A 15798-nucleotide genomic window follows, 5' to 3' on the forward strand; every position below is an offset into this window, starting at 1 on the left:
ATGAAGTCCCCACACTCCTGGATGGAGATCGTGTCTGCTGAGGAAGTCTGCTTCCCAGTTGTCTACTACCGGAATGAAGATTGCGGACAGCGCCAACGTGCGTTTTTCTGCCCAGAAAATGATTGTTACCTCTGACATTGCAGCTCTGCTCTTCGTTCTGCCCTGTCGGTTTATGTAAGCCACTGTCGTTACATTGTCCGACTGCACTTGAATGGCTCGACCTCACAGAAGATGGGACGCTTGAAGAAGACCGTTGTAGACGGCTCTTCGTTCCAGAATGTTTATAGGTAGGCTGGATTCCAGGCTTGACCACCTTCCTTGGAAGGTTTCCCCCCCGAGTGACTGCGCCCCAGCGACTTGCATCCGTGGTTAGAAGGATCCAGTACTGAATACCGAACCTGTGGCCCTCCAGAAGGTGAGGTAGTTGTAGCCACCAGAGTAGTGAAATCCTGGCTCTTGGCGACAGACGTATTCTCTGGAGCATGTGTAGATGAAATCCCGACCACTTGTCCAGGAGATCCAGTTGGAAGGGCCGAGCATGAAAACTTCCCTACTGTAGAGCCTCGTAAGAGGCCACCATCTTCCACAGAAAGCGAATGCACTGATGAACCGAAACCGGGGCTGGCTTCAGGACATCCCGGACCATTGTTTGTATCACCAATGCTTTTTCCCCCCGGAAGACACACCCTCTGCACTTCTGTGTCGAGGATCATTCCCAGAAAAGACAACCTCCTGGTCGGCTCCAAATGTGATTTTGGAAAAATCAGGATCCAACCGTGTTCCCTGAGCATATGAGTTGTGAGAACAATGGACTGCAACAACCTCTCCCTGGAAGCTGCCTTTACCAGCAGATCGTCCAGATATGGGATTATGTTCACCCCCGGTATGCGGAGGAGAATCATCCTCACTGCCATCACCTTGGTGAACACTCTTGGTGCTGTGGAGAGGCCGAATGGTAGTGACCCAAACCGGAATGTTGAGGTACGCATCCTTGATATCCAGGGATACCAGAAACTCTCCCTCCCCCAGACATGAAATCACTGCTGAGAGACTCCAGTCTGTACCCCTGGGACACAATATCCTGTACCCAGGGATCCAGGCCGGATGACACCCAGACGTTGCCGAAACGTCTGAGTTTCGCACCCACCAGCCCGTCCTCCAGGCTTTGAGGTCCACCATCATGCTGAGGATTTTAAGGAACCAGAAGCAGGTCTGTGGTCCTGGAAGCCTGCGGGTGCAGGCTTTTTGGATTTTGCCCGACCACCTCTGAAGAAAGTGGTAGAAGGCCTGGGCTTTTTTTTTTTGTCTTAGCAGTCTGAAAGGACTGCTGCACAGCTGAAGAAACTGTTTCTTCGTAGGAGTAGCAGAGGGAAGGAAAGGCGACTTACCCGCAGTTGCCGTGGAAATCCACACATACAACGCTTCCCCAAATAGAGCCTGACCTGTGTAGGGTAGGTTCTCCACACTTCTCCTGGATTTCGCGTCTGCAGACCATTGGCATAGCCAGAGTCCCCTGAGAGCTGATACCGACATGGAGGATATCAGTGCAGTCAGCGTACCCAGGTCTTTCATGGATTCCACCATGAACCCCGCAGAATCCTGTATGTTACGTAAAAACAATTCAATGTCACTTCTATCCATTGTAAATCCTCTAGTAATGTGCCTGATCACTTTACTATGGCTTTAGAAATCCATGCACAGGCAATAGCGGGCCTTAAGGCCACTCCTGAAGCAGTGTATATGGATTTGAGCGTAGTGTCGATCTTACGATCAGCCGGTTCTTTCAACGCGATAGAACCAGGGACAGGTAAAACCACCTTTTTAGACAGTCTGGAGACAGATGCGTCATCAATTGGTGGGTTTTCCCATTTTTTCCTATCTTCCTCAGGGAAGGGATAAGCAACCAGAACCCTTTTTGGGATCTGGAATTTTTTCTCCGAGTTTTCCCAGGATTTTTCATATATAGCGTTTAATTCTTTAGACGCAGGGAAGGTTAGCGAGGCTTTCTTATCGTCAGTGAAGTAAGCCTCCTCACCCTGCTCAGGTGTAGTGTTATTAATGTTTAACACATCTCTAATGGCCTCAATCAGGAGCTGCACCTCTTTTGCAAGGGATGCCGCCCCCCTCAGCACGTTCCCATCACCGTCTGAAGTATCAGAATCGGTCTCCGTGTCATCTTGCATAATTTGGGCAAGTGCACGTTTCTGTGGGAACATGCTAGGGGATTTTGCAGGAATAGGGACAGAGCCTGACCAAACTGCCATAGACTTCTTCAACACCCGAGTTTCAGTCTCAGTATTAGCTTCAACAATAGGGATCTCGGACAAAGCATTACATGGAATGGATCCCTCCTGACAGGAAATCTCTTCTGCAGCATATGACAGAGTCCCTAGACCTGGCTATGTGAGATAATAAATACCCACACACACACAGAAATGTCAGACACAGTTCCCACCCACCCCCACGTATGCCGCAGAGATTGGAGCCAACCCACACAGCGCTTTTTAAGGTAGAACTAACGAAACTACCAGAGTTGTCTGTGTACCTTAATAGACTACACACACTTTACACAGCCTCCCCCTCCTTACACACACTTTACACAGCCTCCCCCTCCCCCTCCCTTCTACAACCCCCTGGTACCATACAAGATAGCTGGAGTTGACTTGGAGGGGCAGCTCTCTCTGACAGTGCTTCTGCAGGCAGGAAAATGGCGCTGAACGCTGCTGGGTCCGCTCTGAGGAGAAGCTCCACCCCCCGAACATGGCACTGCTTCCCGCTCTTCTGAAGATTATACTGGCCAGAGGAAACGTGCTGGCAGCAATCCTGGGACCCAGACAGGCTTCTTGGTCAGTATAGGGCAGGCATTCCCAACCACGGTCCTCAAGGCACACTAACAGTGCAGGTTTTAGTGATATCCAGGCTTCAGCACAGGTGACTTAATTAGTAGCTCAGTTATTTTGATTCAACCATCTGTGCTGCAGCCTGGATATCACTAAAACCTGCACTGTTGGTGTGCCTTGAGGACCACGGTTGGGAATGCCTGGTGTAGGCGCTGGCTCAGGGCGCACCTCACAGCGCTGCACCATGTACCGCTGAGCCCCAAAGCGCAGTTAGTACTGCACTCTATACCCTGTTGCCGCCATCTTCACACCAGCTCCCTGCTTGCCAGGGGGGCCGGTGACTAACTCGCCACTGATCTTCTGGCTCTGTAAGGGGGTGGCAGCATTATGCTGGGGTGAGCAATGCCCTGTGATGGCGAACATTCAATCCCCTCAGGAGCTCACTGTCCTCTCAGCGGAAATAGTAGCTCAAACCCCCAGGGCAGACACTACTCCCACCTCTTAGTCCCACAAAGCAGGGAGGCTATTGCCAACAGACTCCCTGTAAAATAATAAACTCTAAAAATAACTTACTAGAAAAGCTCAGAAGAGCTCCCCTAGCTGGGACCGGCTCCTCCGAGCACATTTTCTAAACTGAGTCTGGTAGGAGGGGCATAGAGGGAGGAGCCAGCCCACACTCTCAAACTCTAAAAGTGCCAGTGGCTCCTAATGGACCCATCTATACCCCATAGTACTAATGTGGACCCCAGCATCCTCTAGGACATAAGACAAACTAGGCGGTTTTTTTTTTTTTTGCACATTTTTCATGAGCTGTACATTATTGGGGATAAAGTATTATCAGCCATACAGAGAGAGACAGATAAATTGATGGGAGAAGCTCACCTTATTAGTCGTATCTGCCTGCTACTCAGTGTGATCTCAGGTGCTGCTGGATGGAAGTCCTGACTCCTGCAGTCACTGTGGTAGAAAACTATAGTATATACACACACACACACACACACACACACACACACGTCTGTGACCTTGCAAATCAATCACAAGTCCTGATGCTTTACTGCGGGGTGTCTGGTCTGCATGCGAGTTGTATACACGACACACGGCAGCATGAATCACTAATTAAGCCTGATAAAAAAAAAAACCCAAAACAAGCATCAAGTGACCATCAGAAAACAAATAACTTGGGGAACAAATAAAATAAGCCCACTTGTTATAAGCAAACTTAGCAACTATGTGAGAGCCCATGTGTGCCCACTCTACCTAGCATGAGCGGAATCTCCACCCCCAGAACACACCTCGTGACGTACAAACGTTTTAAGACGCCGTACGGCGTCACGTGACTCACCTGTGAGGCTATTCGTGATATTTGGATTAGGGTTTCTTCTCCATGTCCAGGTCTTACTGCCCGGCTTTATATCACCTTGTTTATATATGGGAGAAGGCGTGTCTGTAATCCATTTCACGGGTTTTACCTTTGATATGCCTGTGTGACAGACCTCCAAATCCGGACTGCACTCCAGTCGCCTGGCTTTATTTTACCTGGGGCCCGGTCACAGGTGCAGTTCCAGTTTGTGAATGCGCTCCAGTTCCTGGACTTGCAGCGTCTCCCCGCACTGAGAGCAGCCAGTGTCCGGGCTCTCCTTCCCGTCCGGACATCTCAACCGAGTTTTTCCCTGGTGCTCTAGCCGCTGAGTCTTGCGGCCTCAGCCTCCCCGAATCCGGGACTCCTAACTTTGCGGCCTGTCTCTCCTCCTCCTCTCTCGGTAAAATGGCCTCTCCTTCTCCTCTCTACCGCCTCGTGTCCGACTGAGCGGCTCCCCCTCCCCTCCTGCCCGCATCCAGCCCGACACCCGGGGGGGGGAGGCCACCTCCGTCCTCACAGCGCTCCATGGCCGCCCAGGTGACACCGGCCTCCGGCCCCAGTCTTGGAGGAACGCCGCCCGCCGCCAGTCCCGAGTTGAAGAAGAGCCCGGGGGATCCCCCTCCCTCCTCGGTCGAACCCCAAGCTGAGGTGCCGGGTCAGTCCCCAACAGACTCCGACCCGCCCGAGGCGGCCAATGGAACCCGAGCGGCCTCGACCTCGTCGCTGCTGGAGCCGGGAGATGCGGCCACCGCCTCCTCGCACCCGCCAGGGGGATTCGGCTTCTCCTCCTATAACCGGGGTGTCTTCCAGCCTGGCCCCAGCCTGGACTACCAGCCTCCCGGTGAGGCCTACAACTCCTACCCGGCCTACCCGAATCGGGCCTATCAGCCTCGCCCGACTGCTTCCACAGGCAAGCCCCCGGCTCCGGCCTATCCCCCTCCGCCGCCGCGGTTTGGACCCGCGCAGCCGGCAGCCGCCACCCCGACCCTGAACCAGCTGCTGACAGCGCCCAGTCCCGGGCGTGGGTTCCCGGCCTACCCCGGGGGAGACTACTCGGAGCAGCACAAAGGACCTGAGGGCTGGGCGGCAAGTCAGAGAGGGGTACACCCGCCCGGGAGCCCCGAGAGCAGCGGGCAGGGCATGCCCAGATCATCGCAGGTAACCGGCAGTGTACCGGGGGGGGGGGGGGGGCATTATTATATGGGGGATCTGTGTCTCTCTGAGATCTTGGGGTAACAGATGTGGCAAATAGATGACTGTGCTGGAAGTGAGGGCAGCGTTGTGCAGGTACTGGGGTAGGGGCAGATCCAGAAGAAAATGATAGGGGGGGCACCATGGAAGGGGCAAGTACATTTGCGTGCGGCTTCGGTGCATGTGAGGTGGCGCTTCTTATACAATGCCCACAGTTGTAGCGCTCATTATGCAATGTCCACTGTACTGGTAGTGCCCCTTATATAGACCCCATAGTAGTGGTGTCCCTTATGCAATGCCCGTATTGCCCCCAGTAGTAATGTTGCCTGTAGTAATGCCCCCAGTGGTAATGCCCCTGCAGTTATGACCCCAGTAGTTTAGCCACCAGTAGTAATGCCCCCCTATAGTTTGCCCCATTGTAGTTTAGCCCCTGTAGTTATGCCCCCCTTATAGTTTAGCCACCAGTAGTAATGCCCCCCTGTAGTTTGCCCCATTGCAGTTTATCCCCTGTAGTTATGCCCCCCTTATAGTTTAGCCTCCAGTAGTAATGCCCCCAATAGTTTGGCCCCTGTAGTTATGCCCCCAGTAGTTTGGCTCCCCCTGTAGTTTAGCCCCCAAGTAGTAATGCCCCCAGTAGTTTGGCTCCCCCTGTAGTTATGCCCCCAGTAGTTTGGCTCCCCCTGTAGTTTAGCCCCCAAGTAGTAATGCCCCTGTAGTTTAGCCCCCAAGTAGTAATGCCCCTGTAGTTTAGCCCCCAAGTAGTAATGCCCCTGTAGTTTAGCCCCCAAGTAGTAATGCCCCCTGTAGGTGCCCCCCAGTAATAATGCCCCCTGTAGGTGCCCCCCAGTAATAATGCCCCCTGTAGGTGCCCCCCAGTAATAATGCCCCCAGTAGCTGCCCCCCCCAGTAATAATGCCCCCAGTAGCTGCCCCCCCCCCAGTAATAATGCCCCCAGTAGCTGCCCCCCCAGTAGTGATGCCCCCAGTTATAATGCCCCTCAGTAGTAATGCCCCCCCTCAGTAGTAATGCCCCTTGTTGATGCCCCCCCCCCAGTAGTAATGCCCCTTGTTGGTGCCCCCCCAGTAGTAATGTCCCCCCGTAGTTTCCCCCAGGAGATGCCCCCGCTGCATTAAGGAAGAAAAAAACATAATACTTACCAAGCCCCGTTCCCGCGCCGCTGCAGTCCTCCTTCTGGCTGGCGTCCTCTCCTCAGTGCTATGAGAGAGACGTCAGTCCCATAGCGCACGGCGCAGTGACAGCGCCGGAAGCCGGAGCTCAGTACTGAGCTCCTGCCTCCGGCTACCGCTGTGCAGGGAGACGGGCGCCCTCTGGTAACACAATCTCAGCGGGCGCCTGTCATCTCCCTGTGCGGCGCCGACGGGGGGGGGGGGGGGAGCCACAAATGACAGGGAGGGCACGGGCCAGAGTGCCCCCCCCCCCCCCCCCTGGATCCGCCACTGGGTAGGGGGCTGCAGACAATGAGGGTAGGTGGCAGGGCCGCTGCTTCTGGGGCTCTAGGAGACTGTTCTACCCGAGGCACGACTAAGCCCTCTGATTACAATGGTTATTGTATAGGACAATGAATACGATACAATTAACAGTCGACTAGCGGCGGGAATTAGCTTCCAGGGCTGTTCAATACAGTGCAATGGTAAGTCAGAGAATGCCCATTCTCCCTGATTAAACAGGGTGTTTTGCTGGGAGAACTGGCATTCTCTGACTTGTGTGCCCGTCGTGATGCTGTTTCCACCACGCTAAGGGCAGAATCAGCATCTCAACAGCACTTTTGTTTGATTTCTGTTCGCACCCCACCGGGTGTCATAGGGTGCTGTATTGAATATCCCTGGGACCTAATTCCCGGCGCTATTCAACTCTGTGAATTGAATCATGCCCAATGTGTGAGGTTGACAAGTGACTGTCACCAAGCTTGAAGGTTATTTCTGTATGGGAAAGGCAGTGGGGCTTTGTACTGTTTAATTTTGGTGAGATACATCTGTAGGGGATCCGGTCAGATGATCGGCAGTGCCTAGGTCGACAGTCACTAGGTCGACATGAGTTTTTCACTTTTTTTTTTTTTTTTTTTTTTTTTTTAACCTTTTCATACGATCCACGCGGACTACAATTGGGAACGCGAGGCACCTTTCGCTTGCCATGCATGGGGACTTGGTGCACTAATTGGGCTTCCCGGTCACTGTACAGAGGAAACAACATTAAAAAAAACATGAAAAATTCATGTCGACCTTTTGACATGTCGACCTAGAACCCCTGTTGACCTAGTGACTGCCGACCTGTAGTGGTCGACCTAAGCACTGTCGACCTAATGATCCACACCCGTCTGTAGCATGTCACCATTACGTTTCTTATAGCGCAGCATATTCCGTTTCGCTTTACAATTGGAATAACTGCAATATATCAAAACTGGGTAATAACAGACATACTAGGGTGTTCAATTATCCGCAAATTCGTGCGAAAATTGCCACGAAAATGCTCAGTTTTTCGACCTATTTAATTCCAAACAGGTTTCACGTGAAAATTCTTGCAGTGAAAAGTGCAGGTGAAAATGGGGAAATCAGCCTGTACCCCAAAAAATGCTAAACTAACATAGGAAAACAGAAGAGAAGTGTGTTACAGATCACATTAGAGTGTTTTTGGGGACTTAAATTGTGTGAAATGGCTGTTATATGCATTTGTTTAAAAATGCAAAAAAATTATAGAAAGCCAGTTTTTTTGAGCAAAATAAATGCTCTCATTAAATTTGGGGTACGTGAAAATGGGTATAAGTATATATTTGGGTCATTTTAGGGTACTTTAAAAAAAAAAAAAAGTGGAAACAGACCGATTACTTCCATCTGCAAGCCTAAAAACACCTGTCCCACTCATAAAGCACCCCAATATACCTGTCCTATACCTTGAACCCCAATTTCCATCACTTTGTACTTTTTCACCCCAAAAATGAAATGTCGTCATTGGCCAATTAAAAATAATTAAAAACTTCAACGTGCCTAATTAGTCATTAAGGGGGGTGTCCCAGGAGTTCTGTACCATATCCAAACATTTTTACCTTAAAATAGTGACTTTTCCCAACTTTTCACCTGCTTCAGAGTAGGTGAAGTGAAAAAATGATCACGGATAAATTTTCCAGGAAAATTGAATAGGCTGTAATTGCGTTTTGCGGGAAAAGTCAGTTTTTTCGGGCGAAAACCGGACTTTTCACGCGAAAAGTCCGTTATCGCTGCTAATTGAATATACCCCATAGAGATGTAGGAAGGCCCTGTTCACAAGCTTACAATCTATAGGGAAATAGAACCTACCCTTGTGTATCAGTGCCTAGGCTATGTATTGCATAAAGGCCACCTGATTACAAATGTTCTTAATGGACTGTATGATATGGTCACTCAGCAATGTTGGCCAAGGGTCAGGAGGGTGTGAAAATGAAGAAAGATAAAATGTGAGGTTGTGTGGACTGTACTGAGGTGATGTAACTACATAAGGAGGCATTGAAGGTTATGAGTGGGTCCAGAATTTAATAAGTTTTCAGGGAACGCTTGAAGGTTTGGAGACTAGAGGTGAGTCCTATTGTGCTTGGGAGAGCGTGCATTCCACAGAGTGGGTGCAGCCCAGATAAAGTCCTGTAATTTGGAGTGGAAGCGGGGAATGCGTGTACATGAGAGACTCCGATCTTGTGCATGTCTTGAGGCTGGCCAGGTAAATCTCACTCACAACACACACTCACTTACTTTTAGGAATCAGTATGAATGTCCGATGGACGGGATGCTGGTGGTCAGCATACAGACACTGGCATCCCGTCCATCCGAATCCCAACAGTCCCCCAGTAAGCTCCCTAACCCTCCTTTGTTGGTGCCTAACCCTAATTTCCCCCCCCCCTCCGGTGGTTCCTAGCTTTCCCATTGCCTAAACCTTACCCTCCCTCGTCCCTAACCCTAATCTTCCCTGCGCTTCCCCCTAACCCCTCTTTTCTGCCTAAACCTAACCTCGCCCCCCTTGTAATGAATAGATTACTTCGGTTCAGGGTTGGAATAAAACCAGTTTAAAAAAAAATACTTTCTCTTGATGCCAGTCGGCAAATATTCCGCTGTGCATCATGCATATATAGAAATGCATCTTTTAATTGCTCTATAGGCAATAATATACTGTCCTTATCTAGGATATCATATTTCCAGTCAGGGAATCCGACCACGCCAACCCAGCACTGCACATCCAGGCTGAGGCGATTGCTGGTCGCAGTATAACACCAGTATGTGTGTAAATACATTTTAGGATACCCTCCTGCTTTCTATCAGCAGGATCCTTAAGGGCGGCCATCTCAAGAGAGGGTAGAGCCCTTGTTCTTACAAGCGTGTGAGCGCCTTATCCCCCCTAGGGGGTGTTTTCCAACGCACCCTAACCTCTGGCGGGAAAAGGTATACTGCCAATAACTTTTTAGAAATGATCAAATGTTATCGGGGGGAAACCCACGCATTTTATTTCTCAGATTCCGGAAAACTACAGGAAGTTTTTCCTCACCAACATAATACCCCTTTTTTTTTTTTGGTGGTATTCATATTATCAGAAAAGTGTAAACTTTTTTCATTGCCTCAATCATGCAATGTGTGGCCCTATTTGGAAATCACGGTTGTCTCTTCACCGTCGACACAGGAGTCAGTATCCGTGTCGGCGTCTGTATCTGAGGTAACGGGCGCTTTAGAGCCCCTATATGAGACGTCTGGACATGCACAAGCTGAGTAGCCGGCTGTCTCATGTCAACCACTGTCTTTTATACAAAGCTGACACTGTCACGCAATTTCCACAGTACATCCACTCAGGTGTCGACCCCCCCAGGGGGTGACAACACTATTACAGACACTCTACTCCGTCTCCTCATCATTTTTCTCCTCATACATGTCGACACAAACAGTGTGCTGAGGAGATAGGCTCCGCCCCTTTCTCGGCGTCCTTATCATCCGTTTTCTTGTATGTTTTGGCAGGGGTTAAATGCATCCATATAGCCCAGGAGTTATATGTGATGCATTTATTTTAGCCATAAAAGGTTTTCTAACGATTTATTGCGTCTCAGGGCGCTGCCCCCCCCAGCGCCCTGCACCCTCAGTGACCGGAGTGTGAAGTGTGCTGAGAGCAATGGCGCACAGCTGCGGTGCTGTGCGCCTACCTTTATCTGAAGACAGGAAAGTCTTCTGCCGCCGATTTTTCCGGACCTCTTCGCTCTTCTGGCTCTGTAAGGGGGCCGGCGGCGCGGCTCCGGTGACCCATCCAGGCTGAACCTGTGATCGTCCCTCTGGAGCTAATGTCCAGTAGCCTAAGAAGCCCAATCCACTCTGCACGCAGGTGAGTTCGCTTCTTCTCCCCTTAGTCCCTCGATGCAGTGAGCCTGTTGCCAGCAGGTCTCACTGAAAATAATAAACCTAAACTAAAACTTTCACAAAGAGCTCAGGAGAGCCCCTAGTGTGCACCCTTCTCGTCGGGCACAGAAAATCTAACTGAGGCTTGGAGGAGGGTCATAGGGGGGGGAGCCAGTGCACACCAGGTGATCCTAAAGCTTTCTTTAGATGTGCCCTGTCTCCTGCGGAGCCGCTATTCCCCATGGTCCTTACGGAGTTCCCAGCATCCACTAGGACTACGAGAAATAGAATTATCGGTAAGTAAATTCTTATTTTTTTTTTTTTTTGGTTTAAACCAATTTTATTTTATTTTTTGCATTAATGTTTTAATGGAAAAAAAGATAGAATCATGTGTTAGAGACCTTGATCAACCATTTTTTAATGCTTTCTCACATTAAGGGCCGGATTCAAATGTTTCGCCTGTCTGCCGGTGGTATTCTAATGTTACTGCTGATGGGCACGACCACTTCATTGCAGCACGCTACCCCCGGATTTAGCGAGCTGAAATGCGTGTGAAGAGACCCGTTTGGGCGCCCAAACAGGTCTCTTCACGATTGCGCCCATTACTTTAGTCAGATCTAGGTGCTTGATGCGCCTAAACCAGACTATAATGAGCGCAATAACGGGGCACATTTGAATATTGCCCCTCTATCTCCTGTCACGGGTGCGATATCATTTGAATCCGGCCCTAAGAATGTTATTAGGCTTTGGCCTGGATTCAAATGTCCCCCCCCCCTCCCACCCTCAATCGCGCCCACTGGCAGTAATTCTAATGTTGCTGCCGTAGGTGGTAGTGAGTTGAAATGTGCGTAAAGAGACCTGTTTGAGCACCCGAACGGGTTTTTTCTCGCTCTCACGCCCATTACTTTAGTCGGGTTTAGATGTCTTGCGCCACTGAAACCCGAGCGTAATGGGCGCAATAAATCCCCCCACCCCCCTTCCTCTAAGCTTCTTTCCAACTAGTTGGCTTGTTGGAAAGAAAATCTGGTAAAGTGTGGGAGCAAATTGTCAATTGTCATTTGCTTACACTTTTCCAGACTTTCTTTCCGATACTCTCAGCGTTTATGGCCAGCTTTAGCGGCATATCCAATTTGCCATGGAGTTTACGACACTGATTATAAGGTCTGACCTGCATCCCCGTGCATAACAAGGATGTTTCCTTGCAGGAGCTGCAAAAAAAAATAAAAATATAAATTGTAAATGCTGGTGTTTAACCAGTGATCGTGCTGAGCCCTCAAAAAAGTGGGTCCCAGGGACCTCTCTCTTTTTTAAAAATTGGGGTCCTACCGGTCTTTTTCTGGGTCCCATCGGAATCAAGGTTCTTATTAATCTTATTTGGACACTACAAAAGTGTTGCAAGGTGGGAGGATGGGATGACAGTGCTGCTTAGCTGTGTAGCATGCAGGACACCCTGCACCAGAGCTGTAACTAGACATTTTGGTGCCCTTTGAGAGAAAATGAATTAGTGCATGGGGACGGGGCATGACCACATAATAGTGCAGCTTTTATACACACTGCACCCGGTAGAGCCTCCTATACACACTGCGCGCCAGGTAGAGCCTCCTATACACACTGCGCGCCAGGTAGAGCCTCCTATACACACTGCGCGCCAGGTAGAGCCTCCTATACACACTGCGCGCCAGGTAGAGCCTCCTATACACACTGCGCGCCAGGCAGAGCCTCCTATACACACTGCGCGCCAGGCAGAGCCTCCTATACACACTGCGCGCCAGGCAGAGCACGTTGTACAAAATTGCACCAGGCAGAGTGTACCAGGTAGAGCACGTTATACAGCATACACCTGCTCACCACCTTCTCCCCCACTCTGCAGCATACACCTGCTCACCTCCTTCTCCCCCCCCCCCCCCCCCCGCAGCATACACCCGCTCACCTCCTTCTCTCCCCCCCCCCCCCCCCCCCCCCCGCAGCATACACCCGCTCACCACCTTCTCTCCCCCCCCCACTCCGCAGCATACACCCGCTCACCTCCCTCTCCCCCTCCCCCCCCCCCCTCCGCAGCATACACCCGCTCACCTCCTCCCCCCCCTCCGCAGCATACACCCGCTCCTTCTCTCCCCCCCCCCCTCCCGCAACATACACCTGCTCACCTCCTTCTCCCCCCCTCCGCAGCATACACCCGCTCACCTCCTTCTCCCCCTCTCCGCAGCATACACCCGCTCACCTTCGTTTCCCCCCCGCTGCAGCATACACCTTCTCACCCCGGTAGTATACACCCGCTCATCTCCTTCTCCCCCCTCTGCAGCATACACCCGCTCACCTCCGGTTGTTGGTCATTTTAAAAGTCATGGCAAACAGATTTTAATGTTTTGTAGGCATATAATAAGCACATGCAAATATCAGGACTGGGAGGTGGTAGATCATATGCTCAAAACCGTTGTTCTTTGCTCCATTCTTTTGTCACACATTGGGGTTGATTCAATTCCAAGTGAGGTGAATAACGTCGAAAAGGAAGTCCCGGAGCTATTCAATTGTACACATTGCTAGTCAGGAGATGCAAGTTCTCATGCTTTAAAACTTTTTTAGTAACGTGAACTGCATTCTCCGACTTAAGTTCCTGCTGCAATGGGTTTATTTTTACTCTAAGGCAGGGGTGTGGAACCTTTTTTCTACCAAGGGCCATTTGGATATTTATAAAATCCTTTGGGGGGGCCATACAAAAATTCTCAACTTAAAAATTACCCTGCCCCCCAGTAGGTCTGCCCCTTAGAGGTACTGAGTGCGCGTGCCAAAAAAATGGGTGTGGCCATTTAAAATGGGAAGTAATATACATATGCCCCCAATAGTGCAGTGCCAGGTATACAAATGCCCCCACAGTACCCGCCCTACCCCACTGTGCTGCTCACCGCTGCTGCTCCATCCGGCGGCATGTCTCGTGGCGTTAGGACAGGGAGGTGAGCGTGGCTATGTCGGGCGGTGGCGTGTAGGACCTCAAACCAGCCGCCGGTTCGTGAGCCAATCAGCTCACGGACCGGCAGCAGCGGCTCCTGGTTGGCTGCCGGTCCGCGAGCTCTGATTGACTCACGAACCGGCGACTGGTTTGAGATCTTACCTGCCCCCAGACATAGTAGCTGCGCTCTCCTCCCTGCCCTGACAGCTGAGACACGTCGCGCCGGACTGAGCGGCGGCGTGTCTCACTGACACAAGCGGGTGGGCCGGAACAAATGGCATTGCGGGCCTTATACGGCCCGCGGGCCGTATGCTCCCCACCCCTGCTCTAAGGGTAGAAAACAGCATCGCAGGACTAGTTTAGTTGGACTGCTGCTCACACCTCAGGAGGGGTGTGAGCAGAAATCCTCTGGTCGTGCTTAATAGCGCGGCCAATTAAATAGCTCCGGGATCTCCTTCCCAGCGCTATTAACATCACTATGAATTGAATCGACCCCGTTGATTACATGGTGTCACTTTATAGTAGCTCAAAAAGTCAGTCTATCTGATGCTAAGCTACTGTGAAAAATTCATATTTGAGGGACCTATGTATTAATCGTGGCACTGCTGCAATTATTAATCCGTATCACAACGAAAAAAAAATTCTATGAAAATATCCCCACTATGTATCACAGTTTAACTTGCAGGGTCAGCGGTTATTGCTACGGGATCTGGTCTGTAGATCGACACTGTCTAGGTCGACAGGGTTGGAAGGTTGACATACGCTAGATCGACAGGTCAAAAGGTCGACATGGGTTTTTCACTTCTTTTTTTTTTACCCAAACAGTCCCAGGCTCAGCTCTGCTTGTCAGGTGTTGTTCTGCTGATATTGTACTGTTACCTTGCATTGAGCTTTCGATTATGTCAGCTACAAAGGGCAACGGAGCTGGGGCTGATCCCACACTGCGCGGTGTTGATGCTGCAGACACATTTGAGGATAACAGATAGCAGCTGAGGGTTCAGGTTCTGGGGGTTCCTTGCCCCCCAATGTGTCTGCGGCGTCAGCACCACGCAATGTGGGATCAGCCCCAGCTCTGTTGCCCTTTGTAGCTGACATAATCAAAAGCTCATTGCAAGGCAACACAGTACAATATCAGCAGCACAACACCTGACAAGCAGAGCTGATCCTGGGACTGTTTAGGCAAAAATGAAAAAAATGTGAAAAACTCATTTTGACCTGTCGACCTAACACATGTCGACCTAGAAACCCTGTTGAACTTCCAACCCTGTCGACCTAGACACTGTCGATCTAATGATCCGCACCCATTGCTACCACTGTCCCTACAAGTTAATAGTAGTTAATTTCCCAGCATGTTGGAGGAGTTTTTCACATTTGTGAAAGACTCCTCTGGTAGAATATGACATTGCGCGAGTATGCTTCCATATGCTTAAAGGGTGGAATTCAGATGTTTTCTCTCTCCCAGCCTGTTAGTGCGCCCGATGGCAGCTATTCAAATGTTTCTGCCGATGGGCGTGATATAATTTCAGCTCTCTACCCCTGGGGGTGGTGAGCTGAAATGTGTGAAAAGTGACCCGTTTGGGCGCCCAAATGGGACTTTTCGCGTTGCGCCTAATAGTTTAGTTGGATTTAGCCACTTTGCATGCCTAAACGATAAGATATGTTTATTGTCCTTATCAAACACAAGTTGAACGAAATTCAATTTGTACAATACACCAAACGATAAAAAAAGGACGGGTATAAAAGCGCACACAATAACCACATTAGAGAGATGACACATTATTCACAATGAGTGTTTAGCATACGCACGGCAGTTGGAAAGAAGCTGTTCCGTAGAATATTTGTGCGTGCCTTCAAAGATCTAAAACGCTTACCAGAGGGCATCTTAGTAAAAAGATATGCAGAGGGATGGCTAGAATCAGACAGTATACTCCTAGCTCTATTTATCAATCTTGCTGCAAAGAGATCTTTAACAGTCTGCAGCTGGTCCTAATAATTTTACCAGCTGAGTGAACCAAGCGCTCTAACTCTCCTTGCTCACGTATGGTACAGTTTCTGTATCAGACTATAATTCCATAAGTTAGAACACTTTCAATAGCGCATCTA

At 50.2% G+C, this 15798-nt stretch overlaps 2 protein-coding genes across 11 annotated transcripts in view; one reads left to right on the forward strand and one right to left on the reverse strand.

The window, feature by feature from the left end:
- PIGV (phosphatidylinositol glycan anchor biosynthesis class V) overlaps nt 1-4460 on the reverse strand; it is a 93144-nt gene extending 88684 nt beyond the window's left edge. For 2 of the 7 annotated variants that reach the window (XM_063954646.1, XM_063954649.1), the window contains exon 1: nt 3723-4141. The gene's annotated coding sequence lies outside the window, so the exon portion shown is untranslated. Of the gene's footprint in view, nt 1-3722; nt 4142-4182; nt 4271-4309 lie in introns of those variants that run through there. The other 5 variants (XM_063954654.1, XM_063954651.1, XM_063954647.1 and 2 more) reach the window with 5 other exon arrangements.
- Nucleotides 4461-4715: 255 nt separating this feature from the next.
- Nucleotides 4716-15798, forward strand: part of KDF1 (keratinocyte differentiation factor 1) — a 161922-nt gene continuing 150839 nt past the window's right edge. For all 4 annotated transcript variants that reach the window (XM_063954641.1, XM_063954642.1, XM_063954644.1 and 1 more), the window contains exon 1: nt 4716-5358. In XM_063954641.1, the coding sequence (XP_063810711.1) occupies nt 4726-5358 (633 nt within the window). In that variant the 5' untranslated portion in view covers nt 4716-4725. The remainder of the gene's footprint in view (nt 5359-15798) is intronic.

The sequence above is a fragment of the Pseudophryne corroboree genome, chromosome 2 (assembly GCF_028390025.1).
Source record: "Pseudophryne corroboree isolate aPseCor3 chromosome 2, aPseCor3.hap2, whole genome shotgun sequence".
NCBI lineage: Eukaryota > Metazoa > Chordata > Amphibia > Anura > Myobatrachidae > Pseudophryne > Pseudophryne corroboree.